This window comes from Anomaloglossus baeobatrachus, chromosome 7 (assembly GCF_048569485.1).
Source record: "Anomaloglossus baeobatrachus isolate aAnoBae1 chromosome 7, aAnoBae1.hap1, whole genome shotgun sequence".
NCBI lineage: Eukaryota > Metazoa > Chordata > Amphibia > Anura > Aromobatidae > Anomaloglossus > Anomaloglossus baeobatrachus.
The window spans coordinates 244,374,388-244,395,558 of NC_134359.1; the positions used below are offsets into that span (position 1 = coordinate 244,374,388).

Consider the following 21,171-nt stretch of genomic DNA (forward strand, 5'->3'; position numbering starts at 1 on the left):
ATAGCATGTGAAGTACTCCCTTGTAGGCGTGCTAACATGCTAAAAGGGGGAAATGAGCGCAGAAACTAACGCACTTGTGATTAGTCCCTGGCCTCATAAAGGATCTTTAGAAATACTTTTTCTATAGATCCCTTTATCTATACTAGTGTATACAGGGACAGTTAGGCAGGGATTAGCCATATACACCCAGAACTGCTCGTGGTTCTCGGTGCATAATGCACCTGACAGGTTCCCTTTAAAGGGGACTATTAAAAATATGGATGAAGCAAATATTGGGGCACACTCATTGGGGTGCACTGTAATATTTGGGGAAGAGCATTGAACTTCTGGAGTTAACCGAATCTGTAAAATATTGGCAGCAGAAACCATCTGAGGTCATCAAAACTAAATAACTGGCCAATATATAAAATTCTGTGAGCCATAATGAGCGCTACCTTGGGGAAGCCGGCCTCGTCACATTCTTTAATCATTCCTATGAAGTCCATTGATCTGGCAGCGATAAACTCTGCTCTGAAAGCCGACATCACTGAATTCAGCAGAAGAGCGCTGAGGAGAAGAGAAGAAAAAGACTGCAAATACACACATAAAGGGGTAAAGACAGGGACAGTTTTGCCCTTAAAGGGGGTTCCCACTTTTATAGAAAGTAGACGCCAAACTCTGTGAAATGCCTAAAATTACAAACACGCAAGGTACTCACACTCCCGGGGTCCGGCACCATCTCTCCACTGCTGCTCCGATTTAGGTTTCTTGGCTACAGTGGTTTATGTCTCATTGCATCACCGCTGCAGCCAATCACTGAGGTCAGTGGCTTTGGCTGTCTCCCTTGGCACTACCGCTGATCTCAGAGATTTGCTACAGTGGGGAGGAGTGCTGCCCATGTGACATCACCGCTGCAGCCAATCACTAAGATCAGTGGCTTGGGCTGTCTACCTTGGCACTACCGCTGACCTCAGCTATTTGCTACAGTGGGGATGAGTGCTGCATGTGACATCACCGCTGCAGCCAATCACTGAGATCAGTGGCTTGGGCTGTCTACCTTGGCACTACTGCTGATCTCAGCTATTTGCTACAGTGGGGAGGAGTGCTTCCCATGTGACATCACCGCTGCAGCCAATCACTGAGATCAGTGACTTGAACAATCTACCTTTGCACTGTCACTGATCTCAGCGATTTGCTACAGAGGGGATGAAAGCTGCCCATGTGACATCACCGCTGCAGCCAATCACTAAGGTCAGCAATTTGGGCTGTCTACCTCGGCAGTGCCGCTGATCTCAGTGATTTGCTATGGTGGAGACGCGTGGTGTCCATGTGACGTCGCTGCTGCCAAAACACAAAGGCCGGAGCAGATGTGGGGACCCTGTGCTGGAGCCAAGGAGGGCGAGTACCTACCGTGTTTGATACTTTGGGTATTTTCCAGAGTTTGGAGTCCACTTTCCTGAAAGTGTCCAGCCCCTTTAGACTTAGATATTGATTATTGATGCCCTGTTCTTAGGATACATCATCAATATTATATCAGTGGGAATCTGACAACCCCACGATCAGATCTTATTACATGTTGTGCTCCAGAAGTGGTCGGATGCACACAGTGTGCAGAGCCGAAACAGCACAGATCTGTACGCTGTGTAGTGGCCGATCCCGGTACTGAGGCTCAAATCCCATTTACTTCAATAGGAGCTGAGCTGCAGTACCAGAGAATGGCCACTACACGGTGTATGTTGCTGTGCTGTTCCGTCCACTCTGTACACTAAATGCTTACATCCAGACGTCGCTGACTCTACAAAGCTGAAAGTGTGTGGGGGGGTGTTTGACACCCACCAATCTGATATTGATGATTCTTGGTTATTTACTCATACTCTTGTCCCAGGGATTCCCAATGATATGATCAATAGAGAGCTTGCCTTACGGGTGTTTCCCAATCTGTGCATAATCCTTTAGTTGCCACAATCTGTGTTGATGGCATAAGTGAAGCTTCAGATCAGAGGGTTTTATAGTTTCCACTGCCCGAGCATACCCATAATAATACAACGGCGATATAATCTGTGAAAGCTCCTTAAAATTATAGACATTGGCAGTTTCCACAATTGTCACTGCCAACAAGAACATAATACCAAAAACGCAGCCATGCAATCCACAGAGGAACATTCACAATAATATGGATCGTAATGAAGAGCGCAAGAGAATTATTATCATTAAAACTAGTAGAAAGGAAAATAGAAGCAAAAACTCAGATAATTCCTCCTTATCAAAAGTGCTGTTCTCGGCGATCTCCAGCAGTCCCATAGACAATAGATGGAGTGCAACCATTGGGCAGCTCCAAAGATCCATTCTTGGGATCGTTAGGCGTCCCAGCGATCAGTACATTATCACTTACCCTCTGGATAGGTCCTTTTTTTTTTACTAAGTTTGGAATAACCATTTATTTATCATTAAATAGTCAAAAACAGTAAATAGAAAATTTCATAAATTACAAATGCAAATTCCCTATTGTAGAAAATTTGGAAAGTAAATGCCCCTTCTTAATATAGATTGGTGTAAAAGTCATCCCTGCGAAAAATCGAGGCTGTTGGCAAGCACGGAGATACAAAAAAAATACAAGAGGAATGGCACTTTGTCACTTACTTGTTTCCTAGTTTTTTGCACCGTTCCATCATTTCTGTCAGCAGGGACTGTCAAGTCAAGGATATTAATTAGTGTAATGTGATTGGAGAGTATAAGTAATTGCAATAAAGCAACAATATGCAAGCGGTGAAAATGTGATCTTGATCCATTCCAAAAATTTGGAAGTGATCTCCTATTCATAGGATAGAGGCCAACTTCCCGGCCAAGGGTCTGACTGCTGGGACCTCCACCGATGCTAAGAACCTGGGCTCTGAAAAGTCCCCTATAAATGGGGTGGAGATGGATCAAGTGCTCTGCCGCTTTATGATTCTTAATGGGAGTGCCAGAGATAGCAGAGAGATGCATGAATGAATGAATGAATGAATGAGTGGATGAATGAATGAATGAATGAATGAATGAATGAGTGGATGAATGAGTGGATGAATGAGTGGATGAATGAATGAATGAATGAATGAGTAGATGGATGTGTTAAGGGGGCCATAAATTTGCAGTGATGCAATCGAAATTATGCATCTACCTTAACCCCATCAGCATCCAAATCATATGAGTCATTTGTTAGTAGCATGCATACTATTCTTCCATACAGACCAGGGAAATGTACACTGATCTGCATAGAAAATATGACTGGCTTTATTGCGGAAGTTAAGACACATTTAAAGGAACCAGTTGGCTAGGAGCCAAGAATACGTAACACATCTCCTATTGGGTAAACCGTAAAAAAGAGAATTTTGTTACTTACCGTAAATTCTTTTTCTTATAGTTCCGACATGGGAGACCCAGACCATGGGTGTATAGCTTCTGCCTCCGGAGGACACACAAAGTACTACACTAAAAGTGTAGCTCCTCCCTCCTAGCATATACACCCCCTGGATGACACATCTAACCAGTTTAGTGCAAAAGCTGAAGGAGGACATCCACCCATAAGTAGAGATAGAGTAAAACCCGGAATAACCGGAACCTCTGTCTACAACAACAGCCGGTGAAAACACGCGGAACAAGAACTGCCAACAGGCAACAGGGAGGGTGCTGGGTCTCCCATGTCGGAACTATAAGAAAAAGAATTTACGGTAAGTAACAAAATTCTCTTTTTCTTCATCGTTCCTTATGGGAGACCCAGACCATAGGACGTCTCAAAGCAGTCCATGGGTGGGAAATAAACAGAACTGAGAAGTAGGCAAAACCTAACTTCACAAATGGGCGACAGCCGCCTGAAGGATGCGTCTGCCCAAGCTCGCGTCTGCCGAAGCATGAGCATGCACTTGGTAGTGCTTCGAAAAGGTGTGCAGACTAGACCAAGTGGCAGCCTGACAAACCTGCTAAGCCGTAGCCTGGTGCCTGAAAGCCCAGGAGGCACCGACAGCTCTGGTCGAGTGCGCCTTAATCCCTGGCGGTGGGGGCACCTGAGAACATTGGTAGGCATCGGATATGGCCGACCTAATCCAACGAGCTAGGGTCGGTTTAGAAGCCGAGAGACCCTTGCGCTGACCCGTGGTGAGCACAAAAAGAGAGGTGCACCGCCTAAGAGCGGCGGTGCGTGACACATAGATTCGGAGCGCCCGCACCAAATCCAAAGTATGCAACGCTTTCTCAAAGCGATGCACAGGGGCCGGACAAAGGGAAGGCAATGAAATGTCCTGGTTAAGGTGGAAAGGAGACACCACCTTAGGGAGAAAGTCCGGAGTCGGACGAAGAACCACCTTGTCTTGGTGAAAAACCAAAAAAGGTGACTCCGAAGAGAGCGCAGCCAAATCAGAGACTCTCCTGAGAGAAGTTATGGCCACCAGAAAGACCACTTTCTGTGAAAGTCGAAACAAAGGAACCTCCCTAAGAGGCTCAAAGGGGGGTTTCTGTAAGGCCGTGAGGACCAGATTAAGGTCCCAGGGATCCAAAGGCCGCCGGTAAGGAGGAATGATGTGAGATGCGCCCTGCATGAAGGTGCGCACCTGGGCCAGTCGGGCGATACGCCGCTGGAACAATACCGACAGAGCCGAGACCTGTCCCTTGAGGGAATTGAGGGATAGACCTAGCTGCAGACCGGACTGTAGAAAGGACAGGATGGTCGGCAAAGAAAACGGCCAAGGAGCATGGCCGGAAGAGCGACACCAGGACAGGAAAATCCTCCAAGTCCTGTGGTAAATCCTGGCCGAGGAAGACTTCCGAGCCTGAGTCATAGTGAAGATGACCTCGGAAGGAATGCCTGAAGCCGTCAGGATCCAGGACTCAAGAGCCACGCCGTCAATCTGAGAGCCGCAGAATCCTGGCGGAAAAACGGACCTTGAGAGAGAAGGTCTGGGCGGTCCGGGAGATGCCACGGCATTTCTACGGACAGACGGAGCAGGTCTGGGTACCAAGCTCGCCTGGGCCAGTCTGGAGCAATGATTATAACCCGACGGCCCTCCATCCTGATCTTGCGCAGGACTCTGGGCAAGAGAGCTAGAGGGGGAAACACGTAGGCCAGACGGAACTGGGTCCAATCTTGAACCAGCGCGTCCGCTGCCAAGGCCTGAGGATCGTGGGAGCGAGCCACGTAAACCGGGACCTTGTTGTTGTGCCGGGATGCCATTAGATCCACTTCCGGAGTGCCCCACTTGCGGCAGATTGACCGGAACACTGCCGGATGCAGGGACCACTCGCCGCTGTCCACGGTTTGACGGCTGAGATAATCTGCCTCCCAGTTTTCTACGCCTGGGATGTGGACTGCGGATATGGTGGACTTGGAGTCCTCCGTCCACAGATGGATGCGTTGTACCTCCAACATCGCAAGGCGGCTGCGAGTCCCGCCCTGGTGATTGATGTAGGCAACTGCAGTCGCGTTGTCCGACTGGACTCGAATGTGCTTGCCCGCCAACAGGTGGTGAAAGGCTACGAGAGCTAGAAGTACAGCCCTGATTTCCAGCACATTGATCGAGAGGGCTGATTCGGACGGAGTCCAAGTGCCCTGTGCTCGGTGGTGGAGAAATACTGCTCCCCAGCCGGAGAGACTGGCGTCCGTGGTGAGGATCACCCAGGACGGAGTCAGAAAGGAGCGTCCCTGAGATAGAGAGAGGGGCCAAAGCCATCACTGAAGAGAGCTCCTGGCCTGTGGCGACAGAGCCACTAGCCTGTGCAAGGAAGAGGTCCGCTTGTCCCAACAGCGGAGAATGTCCAGCTGCAGAGGACGCAGGTGGAACTGGGCAAAGGGAACCGCTTCCATTGACGCCACCATCTGCCCCAGCACCTGCATGAGGTGCCTGATGGAATGACGGCGGGGCTTCAACAGAGAACGCACCGCCAGATGAAGGGACTGCGGTTTGACTAAGGGCAGCTTCACAAGTGCCGACAGTCTCGAATTGCATCCCTAGGTACGTAAGTTCCTGGGTCGGGGTCAGAGTGGACTTGGGCAGATTGACAAGCCACACGAATTGAACAAGCGTGGCGAGAGTGAGCGAGACACTCCGCTGACAGTCTGCACTGGATGAGGCCTTGACTAGAAGGTCGTCCAGGTAGGGGATTACTGCCAACCCCTGGAGATGCAAAACCGCAACCATTGCTGCCATGACCTTGGTGAACACACGAGGGGCCGTGGCTAACCCGAAGGGGAGAGCCACGAATTGGAAATGTTCCTCTCCGATTGCAAAGCGTAGCCAACGCTGGTGTGAAACTGCAATTGGCACATGCAGATAAGCATCTCTGATGTCGATGGATGCTAGAAAATCTCCTTGGGTCATTGAGGCAATGACCGATCGCAGAGATTCCATGCGAAAGTGCTGCACCTGAACATGCTTGTTGAGAAGCTTGAGATCCAGGATGGGCCGGAAGGAACCGTCGTCCTTGGGGACTAGAAAGAGGTTTGAGTAGAAACCTCTGAACCGTTCCCGGGCGGGAACCGGAACAATTACTCCGTTGGCCTGCCAGGATGCCACAGCCTGTGAGAAGGCGGCGGCTTTGGAGCAGGGGGGAGTGGACATAAAAAATCTGTTTGGCGGGCTGTAAGAAAATTCTATCCTGTAGCCGTGGGAGATGATATCCCGCACCCACTGATCGGAGACGTGCTGAAACCACACGTCGCCAAAGTGGGAGAGCCTGCCACCGACCAAGGACATTGCTGGCGCAGCCAGATAGTCAAGAGGAGGCTGCCTTAGTGGCAGCGGCTCCTCCGTTCTTCTGAGGACGCGGCTTCGCGCGCCAGCTGGGTTTGCGATCCTTGGCTGAGTTAGTGGACGAAGCCGAGGGCTTAGAGGATGACCAGTTAGAGGAACGAAAGGAACGAAACCTCGACTGGTTCCTGCCCTGGACAGGTTTCCTGGTTTTAGTTTGTGGCAAGGAAGTACTCTTCCCGCCAGTAGCTTCCTTAATAATTTCATCCAGTTGTTCACCGAACAGCCGGGACCCAGCAAAGGGGAGCCCAGCAAGATACTTCTTGGAAGAAGCGTCTGCTTTCCACTCTCGAAGCCACAAGATCCTGCGGATCGCGAGGGAATTAGCCGAAGCCACCGCAGTGCGGTGAGAAGCCTCCAGAATGGCAGACATGGCGTAGGAAGAAAAAGCCGAAGCCTGGGAAGTTAAGGCAACCATCTCGGGTATAGAGTCCCTGGCGAGGGAATGTATCTCCGCCAGAGAAGCAGAGACTGCCTTAAGAGCCCACACTGCTGCAAAGGACGGGGAGAACGAGGCTCCTGCCGCCTCATATACAGATTTGGCCAGAAGGTCAACCTGGCGGTCAGTGGGATCCTTAAGAGAGGTGCCATCGGCCACAGATACGACTGTCCGGGCCGAGATTCTAGACACCGGAGGATCTACCTTTGGTGACTGAGCCCACTCCTTGACCACTTCTGGTGGAAAGGGAAAACGGTCATCAGAACTACGCTTTGGTAAGCATTTGTCAGGACAGGCCCTGGGCTTGGTAACAGTGGCCTGAAAACTGGAGTGGTTAAAAAACATACTCCTTGCTCTCTTAGGTGAGGTAAACTGGTGTTTTTCTACCAGAGAGGCTTGTTCCTCTGACGCTGGTGGATTGAGGTTCAGAACGGAGTTAATGGATGCAATCAAGTCACTAACATCCGCATCACCCTCAGATAAATCAATGGGGTACATAGAGGTAGCGTCTGAGCCCACAGTAAAAGTATCCTCCTCGCCCTGCAATTCAGCTCGTGAATCAGAGCCGTGGGACGAGGAAGGAGAAGAGTCCCTGCGTCTCCGTTTAGGAGGACGGGGTCCTAAAACATGCTCTGTTAGCTCTGCAGAGTGAGTCGGAGCGGCAGAGGCGCCCTGAGAAGGGGGCTGATGCATGGTCAGCAGAGTCCGGGACAGCTGTCCCATGGAGTCGGCAAAAGACTGGGAGATAGCTCTGGAAAAAGATGCTACCCAAGCCGGGGGTTCAGCCACCGGGGCCGGAGCAGCCGGAGGGACCCCTGAGGAGGCTCCAGGCTGAGGCACCACCATGTTAGAGCAGGCATCACAATGTGGATATGTGCTCGGTTCAGGCAGAATGAGCTGACATGCAGTGCATATAGAGTACAGCTTTGCAGCCTTGCTCCTAGTGACAGACATGCTGCTGAGGTGGAGGCTCTGCAGTAAAGAATACACTCCTTTAGAATGACCCCCAGAGAGTGTATAATAAAGCCCACAACCAGAGGTTGTGGCTTACCAGACCGCTTTTTGTGTGCCCTCCGGATTCCACAGCTCGGACCCCCAGACAGATGCAGAAGCTGCAGCAGCCAGCGCCGATCAGTGTGAGAACGCTGATAAAATGGCGCTGGAGTGAGGAGGGGGGGCGGGGATTAGACCAAGAGCGGGAACCGGAGGGCCAAGGAGAGATACAGGGGAGGGAAACATCTCCTCAGAGAGGAGTGTCCTCCCCTCTGCTGAACGGCCGGTGGGCGGCGCCGCACTGTTCCCCTGCATGACTGACATGCAGGGGAACTGAAAACGAAACTAGGCCGCAACTGAAGCCGGGGCCTAGATTTTTACATGCGGCCGACGAGCAGGCACCCTCGGCACGGTTCTCAGGAAAAACCCAGAGAACCGGCCGGAAATCACAGCAAGGTTAACAAACACACTCCCCCCTCAATAAATGTACAAGGGACCCCTGAATAACGTCTCAATACTTAGCTTATGAGACGCAGGGCCATGTCCCTGGGGGGGGTTGAGCGCTCCGTCCGGCAGGATCCTGACAGGGCTGCGGATGGAGACCGGTCTCCTGCAAAGCAGAGAGAACCGTGATGGCTCCCACTTCAAGGCAGAGCCTCAGGGGATGGTGAAGGAGCGCGGCATGTGAAGGCTCCAGCCTTGTAAAGTCAACCTTAACAGCACCGCCGACACAGTGGGGTGAGAAGGGACATGCCGGGAGTCCAGACTGGACCAGCTTTTCTTCCAAATCTTTGAAATCAAAAAATAAAAAATCAGAGAATGCATGTGTGTGTGTGACCTCCTGAACACACAGCATTGAAACTGGTTAGATGTGTCATCCAGGGGGTGTATATGCTCGGAGGGAGGAGCTACACTTTTAGTGTAGTACTTTGTGTGTCCTCCGGAGGCAGAAGCTATACACCCATGGTCTGGGTCTCCAATAAGGAACGATGAAGAAATAGCTCATTCTGTAATATATGTATACTGTATATGTGCTTCCTCATTTACAGTGCTTACAAGTAGTATTCAACCCCCTGCAGATTTAGCAGGTTTACACAGTCGGAATTGACTTGGCATTATGACATTTGGACTGTAGATCAACCTGGAAGTGTGAAATGCACTGCAGCAAAAAAGAATGTTATTTCTTTGGGGTTTTTTTTGTTTTTTTTTAAACTTGTGAAAAGTTTATTCAGCGGGTCATTTATTATTCAACCCCTCAAACCACAAGAATTCTGTTTGGTTCCCCTAAAGTATTAAGAGGTATTTCAGGCACAAAGAACAATGAGCTTCACATGTTTGGATTAATTATCTCTTTTTCCAGCCTTTTCTGACTAATTAAGACCCTCCCCAAACTTGTGAACAGCACTCACTTAGTTCAACATGGGAAAGAGGGAGAAAGAACTTCCCTGACCTAGCCCTTCCTCAACGACGGGGGTCGGCATCCTAATGTGAAGACGCCCCCGTTCCACGACGGCTAACCCTGAGTAAGGCCCTCCCTAACGGGTAAGATGTAACCCCTATTAGATAGAATCAACCCCTAAAGTAGTAACACCACAGTGAGGAAGAGGTGCTCAGTCCACAGTGGCTAATTTGTCTGTATCACCACTTGGGTGAGTGAGGGTATGGGGCCTAGGGAAGTCGTCATATATTTATGAGTCCATGTGCTCAGTATAAATGTTAGAAGTAAGAGTCACATTAATTATAACCACAATACAATTTGTCAAATAGAGACATAGTTCATATTCCATATATAAACTAGTTCAAGAAATGCCCGACGCGTTTCGCCCTTGTCAATATTCAGGGGCTCATCAGGGGCTTTTCAACATGTTCTTGAAAGAAGTATCCAATTTTGAACAAATCTGTGACAAACATAACAAATTAAACCTATATTAGTGACAACATCCAATGATCCAATGAAATAACAAATGTAGGTACTGATAATGAACACCAATACTAACCAGCAGTGGTAAATATTGTTTACTTCAGAGGGGTATAGGAAGATAATAAGCTGCCTACTCAGCTGGTCTATCATGGGGCTTGTCAGGATGACTTATTCACCTATACAGATAAACACATTATCAGCCGAAGCAACGCCAGTTTTTATAAAATAAGAACCATGCATGCTACAGACAGTACCTTTCTTAAGTAGAGGTTCCTGTCTTACTCACGGATTAAAAATATGCACAATCAGAAATGGACCCTGATAAAGAATTAAAACACAAATTTATGACCTGTTTTAAGCATTTCAGAACACATACCCTAGTGGGTACTATATGTTCAAACACCAGTATTAAAATACCTGGGATATTTGTGCCTAATCCGCCCTGGAATATACGTTACGTTGCTCAGAATAAGGACTGTGAGGTGTGGCTAAATACATCTAGTCCATAGTAGGAACAATTGCACTGTAAAAACACACCGTAATACAGAGACTTCAATTAGCTCCAGGAAGAAAAAACAACCTGCTGGATATATCATATCACATAGAACAGTACAGCGATACCTAATATACATCAGCCAAAGTGAATATCTTCGACTGGTAACCTATTTACCAACGGCCATGTAATGCTTATGCAGCCACCGATATCAGAGGAGAAGTACAAGTACCCAAAATAAATCCTGTATGGACAGAGGGATACATTTAGAAATACATATATCAACATAAAAACACACCTCTCTCCCCATGAATAAGGACCACATACCTAGTTGCTGTCCCACAGTGGGGCAAGGAATAACCGTAGGGAACCACAGCAACCAGTATCTACAATGCAATTATATGTACATCAGCCTCCATTAAGCACATGTTGCTTCAGTTGCCAAAAAGGGGTTGTGGAGATCCTACCTTAAACAGGTCCGTATGGGAGAAACCAAGTGTGGCGTCCAGTGATCGCTGACCCAGTGGGGCAAGGTGGGCTATTTAAAGCAAGTTTGGCGCCACCATGAAAGGAAACCGGAAGTGACGTCGCGCCACTTGTCTCATCCTCTCAGGATGTATGAAGCCGCTCGCATCACATCCGGTCATGTGATCGAGTGATGTGCATCCGCAATTCACATCCCCAGAGCCGACGAACATCAGTTCCCGGTTGTTGGGATTTACACAAAGTGTCCGCGCATGCGCAGTGCAATGTTGACAACTATAATATCAACGACTGCTGGCGCTTACATGGCCATACGATATGATGGGGCTATATCAGCCACACTAGTTGGACACCTTCTAATACGCAACAAAATGTACTTCAGGATGATATAGGGATTTATTGTATTGTGACATTAATATCGCCAACCGGAGCCATCAAAGGGTAGAACCTACACCTGAGTAGCGTAAGGGGGATTCATAACCTGAGTGGAACCGTACCTACTATGATCATTAGTAATACCATGTTAGTAAATGGTTATAGGGTCATTGAACGCAGTTATTACCACCCAATTAAGGGGGAGGGTATAGGAAATTGAAATTAATTTGTTATTGCTCAAAAGGAGGGCACACAGATAACTTATGTATGCAATTATATGATATGATATAAAAGTTGCCAGTAAATTCGTTACTGTAACTAAAGACCCCTCTTCAATTTTGTGGGTCTGATTAAATAACAGGAAGGTCTACTACAGACACAGTATTCCTAAATGTGACGGCTAAGTATCAGTTTGTTACTGGATAAAGGGACTAAAGCTTATTGTTTCGTTTAGGCCATCAGGATGTACAGAGTCCATCCAAAAGATCCATCTCGCCTCTCTTTGCAACAGAAGGACATCCCAATCCCCTTTCCTCTCAGTTTCCGGTACTGTTTCTATGGATTTAAAAAGGGCACCCTCCATTTTGCCTGCATGATGAAGATTCATATGCCGTGCTATTGGTGTGTCGCGTTGATTGCGGACATCACCAAGGTGTTCGCCAATGCGTACTCGAAGTTGTCTCTTAGTTTTGCCGATATAATTTTTCGGACAGCCACAACTAAAGAGATAGATGACACCTTGGGTCCGACAATTGGCAAAGTTTCTGTTTGAATATGTTCTTCCTGTTTTAGCACTTTGAAATGTGTTAGATGGAGAGATAAATTTGCAAAACTTGCAAGCCCCACATCGGAAAGTGCCATTATCACGTGACCTAAGCCATGCACTTCCGAGCATCTCAGGGGCCACATAGTGGCTTTTGACCACATAATCCCTCAGGTTGCGGCCTTTGCGGAACATCACAGATGGGTAGGGGAGAATGTTATCCTTCAGGTCTGGGTCTTGTTTTAAAATACCCCAGTATTTTCTGAGGATTTTCATTACCTGATTGTTTTGGTCGTCATAAGTACCCACTAATCTAGTCATCCCTTTTGTTTCCTTAATCGTCTTACTGTTTAGTAATTCGTGTCTATCCCTGGCCGCTGCAAAATTAAAGGCCTTGTGGACGACATTTTTTGGATATCCCCTATCGAGGAACCTTTTAGTCAATTGTCCAGCCTGTCTCCTGAACTCCTGATTATCCGAACAGTTCCTGCGAATACGTAGAAATTGGCCCTTAGGAATACCTCTTTTTAAACTTTCTGGGTGGTGACTATCCCAATGGAGAAAGCTGTTGGTGGCACTAGGTTTTCTGTACAAAGTTGTCTGCAAGGTTCCATCCGGATTCTTTTTGATAAAAATATCCAAGAACGCAAGTCTGTCGCCCCCTATTTCATAAGTGAATTTGAGTCCTATTTGGTTCATGTTAAGTTCTTCCACAAATTCTTTAAAGGATTGAATACTACCGTCCCAGATAACCAGTATATCGTCTATATACCTGCCCCAGAAAAAAACCGGCAGCAGTGGTTATTCCCATCGTCCTTGAAAACGACGGTATTCTCCCACCAGCCAGGAGCAAGTTAGCGTACGTAGGGGCACACGGGCTCCCCATTGCTGTGCCCCTGAGCTGATGGTAGAATCTAGAGTTAAACATAAATGCGTTCTTGGTAAGGATGAAATACAGAAGTTCTCCAATAAACTTGTTGTGTGCCCCCATTTGGTTCCCACGCATACTGAGGAAATAGTTCACGGCTTCCATCCCCTTATCATGAGGAATACTCGTGTAAAGGGACTCAACATCAATTGAGGTGAAACAACAAAGAGCCAGCACCAATGTGCACTAAGGCATCAAATATTCCAAACTGCATTATAAAAAATTTTTTTTGAGATTTTTGGCAAAAAATTGCAATTTCTTGAGCTGCTTCGCCACGTCACGGCAAATCTCATTTGAAGCAGTCCTACACTAAAATATTTTTATAAAATGTGCCATGCGGCCTCACATATAAATAGCAGAACTGCTCTCAGCAGCACTCACCTGGTCTATTGCAGTCCCGTACCCATGACTGAGACATGGCTGTGGGCGGGACAGGTCCAAGCAAATGCTGCATGAAGTATATATATAGCCTGTGGACAAAGCCTGATGACCCAATGTGAACAGTCACCAAACGCCAAAATCTATACAGATGGAATACATCCCAAATTGGGGTGCATAGCAAGGTGGAGGTCAACCACCGACCAATTCAACAAAGAAACAACAAAGAGCCAGCACCAATGTGCACTAAGGCATCAAATATTCCAAACTGCATTATAAAAAATTTTTTTTTGAGATTTTTGGCAAAAAATTGCAATTTCTTGAGCTGCTTCGCCACGTCACGGCAAATCTCATTTGAAGCAGTCCTACACTAAAATATTTTTATAAAATGTGCCATGCGGCCTCACATATAAATAGCAGAACTGCTCTCAGCAGCACTCACCTGGTCTATTGCAGTCCCGTACCCATGACTGAGACATGGCTGTGGGCGGGACAGGTCCAAGCAAATGCTGCATGAAGTATATATATAGCCTGTGGACAAAGCCTGATGACCCAATGTGAACAGTCACCAAACGCCAAAATCTATACAGATGGAATACATCCCAAATTGGGGTGCATAGCAAGGTGGAGGTCAACCACCGACCAATTCAACAAAGAAACAACAAAGAGCCAGCACCAATGTGCACTAAGGCATCAAATATTCCAAACTGCATTATAAAAAATTTTTTTTGAGATTTTTGGCAAAAAATTGCAATTTCTTGAGCTGCTTCGCCACGTCACGGCAAATCTCATTTGAAGCAGTCCTACACTAAAATATTTTTATAAAATGTGCCATGCGGCCTCACATATAAATAGCAGAACTGCTCTCAGCAGCACTCACCTGGTCTATTGCAGTCCCGTACCCATGACTGAGACATGGCTGTGGGCGGGACAGGTCCAAGCAAATGCTGCATGAAGTATATATATAGCCTGTGGACAAAGCCTGATGACCCAATGTGAACAGTCACCAAACGCCAAAATCTATACAGATGGAATACATCCCAAATTGGGGTGCATAGCAAGGTGGAGGTCAACCACCGACCAATTCAACAAAGAAACAACAAAGAGCCAGCACCAATGTGCACTAAGGCATCAAATATTCCAAACTGCATTATAAAAAATTTTTTTTGAGATTTTTGGCAAAAAATTGCAATTTCTTGAGCTGCTTCGCCACGTCACGGCAAATCTCATTTGAAGCAGTCCTACACTAAAATATTTTTATAAAATGTGCCATGCGGCCTCACATATAAATAGCAGAACTGCTCTCAGCAGCACTCACCTGGTCTATTGCAGTCCCGTACCCATGACTGAGACATGGCTGTGGGCGGGACAGGTCCAAGCAAATGCTGCATGAAGTATATATATAGCCTGTGGACAAAGCCTGATGACCCAATGTGAACAGTCACCAAACGCCAAAATCTATACAGATGGAATACATCCCAAATTGGGGTGCATAGCAAGGTGGAGGTCAACCACCGACCAATTCAACAAAGAAACAACAAAGAGCCAGCACCAATGTGCACTAAGGCATCAAATATTCCAAACTGCATTATAAAAAAATTTTTTTGAGATTTTTGGCAAAAAATTGCAATTTCTTGAGCTGCTTCGCCACGTCACGGCAAATCTCATTTGAAGCAGTCCTACACTAAAATATTTTTATAAAATGTGCCATGCGGCCTCACATATAAATAGCAGAACTGCTCTCAGCAGCACTCACCTGGTCTATTGCAGTCCCGTACCCATGACTGAGACATGGCTGTGGGCGGGACAGGTCCAAGCAAATGCTGCATGAAGTATATATATAGCCTGTGGACAAAGCCTGATGACCCAATGTGAACAGTCACCAAACGCCAAAATCTATACAGATGGAATACATCCCAAATTGGGGTGCATAGCAAGGTGGAGGTCAACCACCGACCAATTCAACAAAGAAACAACAAAGAGCCAGCACCAATGTGCACTAAGGCATCAAATATTCCAAACTGCATTATAAAAAATTTTTTTTGAGATTTTTGGCAAAAAATTGCAATTTCTTGAGCTGCTTCGCCACGTCACGGCAAATCTCATTTGAAGCAGTCCTACACTAAAATATTTTTATAAAATGTGCCATGCGGCCTCACATATAAATAGCAGAACTGCTCTCAGCAGCACTCACCTGGTCTATTGCAGTCCCGTACCCATGACTGAGACATGGCTGTGGGCGGGACAGGTCCAAGCAAATGCTGCATGAAGTATATATATAGCCTGTGGACAAAGCCTGATGACCCAATGTGAACAGTCACCAAAAACCAAAAAAAAAAAAAAAAAAAAAAAAAAAAAAATTTTTATAATGCAGTTTGGAATATTTGATGCCTTAGTGCACACTGGTGCTGGCTCTTTGTTGTTTCTTTGTTGAATTGGTCGGTGGTTGACCTCCACCTTGCTATGCACCCCAATTTGGGATGTATTCCATCTGTATAGATTTTGGCGTTTGGTGACTGTTCACATTGGGTCATCAGGCTTTGTCCACAGGCTATATATATACTTCATGCAGCATTTGCTTGGACCTGTCCCGCCCACAGCCATGACTCAGTCATGGGTACGGGACTGCAATAGACCAGGTGAGTGCTGCTGAGAGCAGTTCTGCTATTTATATGTGAGGCCGCATGGCACATTTTATAAAAATATTTTAGTGTAGGACTGCTTCAAATGAGATTTGCCGTGACGTGGCGAAGCAGCTCAAGAAATTGCAATTTTTTGCCAAAAATCTCAAAAAAAAAAAAAAAAAAAAAAAAAAAAAAAATTTTTATAATGCAGTTTGGAATATTTGATGCCTTAGTGCACACTGGTGCTGGCTCTTTGTTGTTTCTTTGTTGAATTGGTCGGTGGTTGACCTCCACCTTGCTATGCACCCCAATTTGGGATGTATTCCATCTGTATAGATTTTGGCGTTTGGTGACTGTTCACATTGGGTCATCAGGCTTTGTCCACAGGCTATATATATACTTCATGCAGCATTTGCTTGGACCTGTCCCGCCCACAGCCATGACTCAGTCATGGGTACGGGACTGCAATAGACCAGGTGAGTGCTGCTGAGAGCAGTTCTGCTATTTATATGTGAGGCCGCATGGCACATTTTATAAAAATATTTTAGTGTAGGACTGCTTCAAATGAGATTTGCCGTGACGTGGCGAAGCAGCTCAAGAAATTGCAATTTTTTGCCAAAAATCTCAAAAAAAAAAAAAAAAAAAAAATTTTATAATGCAGTTTGGAATATTTGATGCCTTAGTGCACACTGGTGCTGGCTCTTTGTTGTTTCTTTGTTGAATTGGTCGGTGGTTGACCTCCACCTTGCTATGCACCCCAATTTGGGATGTATTCCATCTGTATAGATTTTGGCGTTTGGTGACTGTTCACATTGGGTCATCAGGCTTTGTCCACAGGCTATATATATACTTCATGCAGCATTTGCTTGGACCTGTCCCGCCCACAGCCATGACTCAGTCATGGGTACGGGACTGCAATAGACCAGGTGAGTGCTGCTGAGAGCAGTTCTGCTATTTATATGTGAGGCCGCATGGCACATTTTATAAAAATATTTTAGTGTAGGACTGCTTCAAATGAGATTTGCCGTGACGTGGCGAAGCAGCTCAAGAAATTGCAATTTTTTGCCAAAAATCTCAAAAAAAAAAAAAAAAAAAAAAAAAAAAAAAAATTTTTATAATGCAGTTTGGAATATTTGATGCCTTAGTGCACACTGGTGCTGGCTCTTTGTTGTTTCTTTGTTGAATTGGTCGGTGGTTGACCTCCACCTTGCTATGCACCCCAATTTGGGATGTATTCCATCTGTATAGATTTTGGCGTTTGGTGACTGTTCACATTGGGTCATCAGGCTTTGTCCACAGGCTATATATATACTTCATGCAGCATTTGCTTGGACCTGTCCCGCCCACAGCCATGACTCAGTCATGGGTACGGGACTGCAATAGACCAGGTGAGTGCTGCTGAGAGCAGTTCTGCTATTTATATGTGAGGCCGCATGGCACATTTTATAAAAATATTTTAGTGTAGGACTGCTTCAAATGAGATTTGCCGTGACGTGGCGAAGCAGCTCAAGAAATTGCAATTTTTTGCCAAAAATCTCAAAAAAAAAAAAAAAATTTTTATAATGCAGTTTGGAATATTTGATGCCTTAGTGCACACTGGTGCTGGCTCTTTGTTGTTTCTTTATCAATTGAGGTGAGTATCATGTTCTCTTCAAGGGTAATGTCCTCTATTTTTGCCAGTAAATCCAAGGTATCACGTATATATGACGGCAAGCTGGTGACAAAAGATCTTAATATCTGGTCTACGCATGTACTGCTGTTCTGAGTTAAGGAATCGATTCCGGATACTATTGGCCTCCCCTTAATGGGGTTGGTTCCTTTGTGTATTTTGGGGATGGCATAGAAAGTGGCTAGTTTAGGGTGGCGAGGTAACAGAAAGTCATACTCATTGGACGAAATGAGTCTCTGCTGCTTGGCCGTGTCTAGTATTTGTTTAAGTTGCAAATAGTATTGGGGGGTAGAGTCTCCTGTGAGTCGTTCGTATGATTTGTGGTCCCTTAGTAGTTGGGTGCACATACATACATAGGTCTCTCGGTCAAGGATCACTATATTTCCCCCTTTGTCTGAGGGTTTGATTACTATATTAGTGTTACATTCCAAACCTCGTATGGCTTCCCTCTCATCTACAGTGACGTTAGATGTTGTTGCATGCCTTTTAGGGTGAATCATTTTTATCTCATCTGTAACGATATTACAAAACAGATCGAGATTGGCATAGTCACCCAAAGGAGGTGCCTTTTTACTTTTCTTTTTCAAGGTGGAGAAAGGACCCTCTCCCACATTATGTGTGCCTTCATTTTCAAGTTCGATAAGAATATCAATGTCTTCCAACATATCCAACGGTACCCCCAGTTGCTGGCTCCTCTTTTTATTCTCCACCGCAAAATGTTTTCTCCATTTCAGCTTTCTTATAAACAGATGAACGTCTGTCTGATGTGATGCGAGCGGCTTCATACATCCTGAGAGGATGAGACAAGTGGCGCGACGTCACTTCCGGTTTCCTTTCATGGTGGCGCCAAACTTGCTTTAAATAGCCCACCTTGCCCCACTGGGTCAGCGATCACTGGACGCCACACTTGGTTTCTCCCATACGGACCTGTTTAAGGTAGGATCTCCACAACCCCTTTTTGGCAACTGAAGCAACATGTGCTTAATGGAGGCTGATGTACATATAATTGCATTGTAGATACTGGTTGCTGTGGTTCCCTACGGTTATTCCTTGCCCCACTGTGGGACAGCAACTAGGTATGTGGTCCTTTATTCATGGGGAGAGAGGTGTGTTTTTATGTTGATATATGTATTTCTAAATGTATCCCTCTGTCCATACAGGATTTATTTTGGGTACTTGTACTTCTCCTCTGATATCGGTGGCTGCATAAGCATTACATGGCCGTTGGTAAATAGGTTACCAGTCGAAGATATTCACTTTGGCTGATGTATATTAGGTATCGCTGTACTGTTCTATGTGATATGATATATCCAGCAGGTTGTTTTTTCTTCCTGGAGCTAATTGAAGTCTCTGTATTACGGTGTGTTTTTACAGTGCAATTGTTCCTACTATGGACTAGATGTATTTAGCCACACCTCACAGTCCTTATTCTGAGCAACGTAACGTATATTCCAGGGCGGATTAGGCACAAATATCCCAGGTATTTTAATACTGGTGTTTGAACATATAGGACCCACTAGTTTATGTGTTCTGAAATGCTTAAAACAGTACATAAATTTGTGTTTTAATTGTTTATCAGGGTCCAGTTCTGATTGTGCATATTTTTAATACGCGAGTAAGACAGGAACCTCTACTTAAGAAAGGTACTGTCTGTAGCATGCATGGTTCTTATTTTATAAAAACTGGCGTTGCTTCGGCTGATAATGTGTTTATCTGTATAGGTGAATAAGTCATCCTGACAAGCCCCATGATAGACCAGCTGAGTAGGCAGCTTATTATCTTCCTATACCCCTCTGAAGGAAACAATATTTACCACTGCTGGTTAGTATTGGTGTTCATTATCAGTACCTACATTTGTTATTTCATTGGATCATTGGATGTTGTCACTAATATAGGTTTAATTTGTTATGTTTGTCACAGATTTGTTCAAAATTGGATACTTCTTTCAAGAACATGTTGAAAAGCCCCTGATGAGCCCCTGAATATTGACAAGGGCGAAACGCGTCGGGCATTTCTTGAACTAGTTTATATATGGAATATGAACTATGTCTCTATCTGACAAATTGTATTGTGGTTATAATTAATGTGACTCTTACTTCTAACATTTATACTGAGCACATGGACTCATAAATATATGACGACTTCCCTAGGCCCCATACCCTCACTCACCCAAGTGGTGATACAGACAAATTAGCCACTGTGGACTGAGCACCTCTTCCTCACTGTGGTGTTACTACTTTAGGGGTTGATTCTATCTAATAGGGGTTACATCTTACCCGTTAGGGAGGGCCTTACTCAAGGTTAGCCGTTGTGGAACGGGGGCGTCTTCACATTAGGACGCCGACCCCCGTCGTTGAGGAAGGGCTAGGTCAGGGAAGTTCTTTCTTCCTCCCTTTCTCAAACCTCCAATTTTAAATACATGTTTGACTCATAGCCACTTTGTGCCGCCCAGTGAGGGAACCACGTGGATCCCCAACAGACCACATGGTTGCTTTAACCCCTTAACGACCGCGGGCCGTAAAATTACGTCCTAAATGACATAATCTTACTGCCCGCGGTCCTCCGGCGGCAGCATGCCGCGATCGGCACACATCTCAGCTGATTTTCACAGCTGAGATGTGTGCCTGCTAGGCACGAGCAGAATCGTTATCTGCTCGTGCCGATTAACCCCTTATAATGGCGCTGTCAATACATGACAGCGCCATTATAAGCGCAATCGCGGTAAAGTTTTACTTACCGCCGAAACCGGAAGTCACGTGACGCGATCACGTGACTCCCGATAGTTGTCATGGTAGTACAGGGTCATGTGATGACTCCTGTACTACACATGAATTGGTTTCACTTTCGCTGTGCCCGGGGCACAGCAAAAGAGAAAGACAGCGTATCTGCTGTTTACAGCCTTCCAGCTGTGATCAGCAGATACTGCAGAGCGATCGGAATGCTGATCGCAATAGCCCCCTAGGGGGACTAGTAAAATAAAATAAAAAAGTAAAAAAATAAGTTTTAAAAAATTAAAAAAAAACAAAAAAACCTAAAAGTTCAAATCACCCCCCATTCGCCCCATTGAAAATTAAAGGGTTAAAAAAATAAAAAATATACACACATTTGGTATCGCCGCGTTCAGAAACGCCCGATCTATCAAAATATAAAATCAATTAATCTAATCAGTAAACGGCGTAGCGGCAAAAAAATTCCAAACGCCAAAACGACGTTTTTTTGTCGCCACAACTTTTGCGCAAAATGCAATAAGAGGCGATCAAAACGTAGCATCTGCGCAAAAATGGTACCGTTAAAAACGTCAGCTCGAGACGCAAAAAATAAGCCGTCATTGAGCCTAAGATCCCGAAAAA

General features: G+C 45.9%; 1 protein-coding gene across 2 annotated transcripts in view; it reads right to left on the reverse strand.

Annotated features, from left to right (window-relative positions):
• Positions 1 to 21,171, reverse strand: part of VPS35L (VPS35 endosomal protein sorting factor like) — a 169,565-nt gene that overhangs the window by 104,173 nt on the left and 44,221 nt on the right. For both annotated transcript variants that reach the window (XM_075317995.1, XM_075317997.1), the window contains exons 15-16: positions 2,620 to 2,666; positions 435 to 546 (exon numbers count right to left, since the gene is read on the reverse strand). In XM_075317995.1, the coding sequence (XP_075174110.1) occupies positions 435 to 546; positions 2,620 to 2,666 (159 nt within the window). The remainder of the gene's footprint in view (positions 1 to 434; positions 547 to 2,619; positions 2,667 to 21,171) is intronic.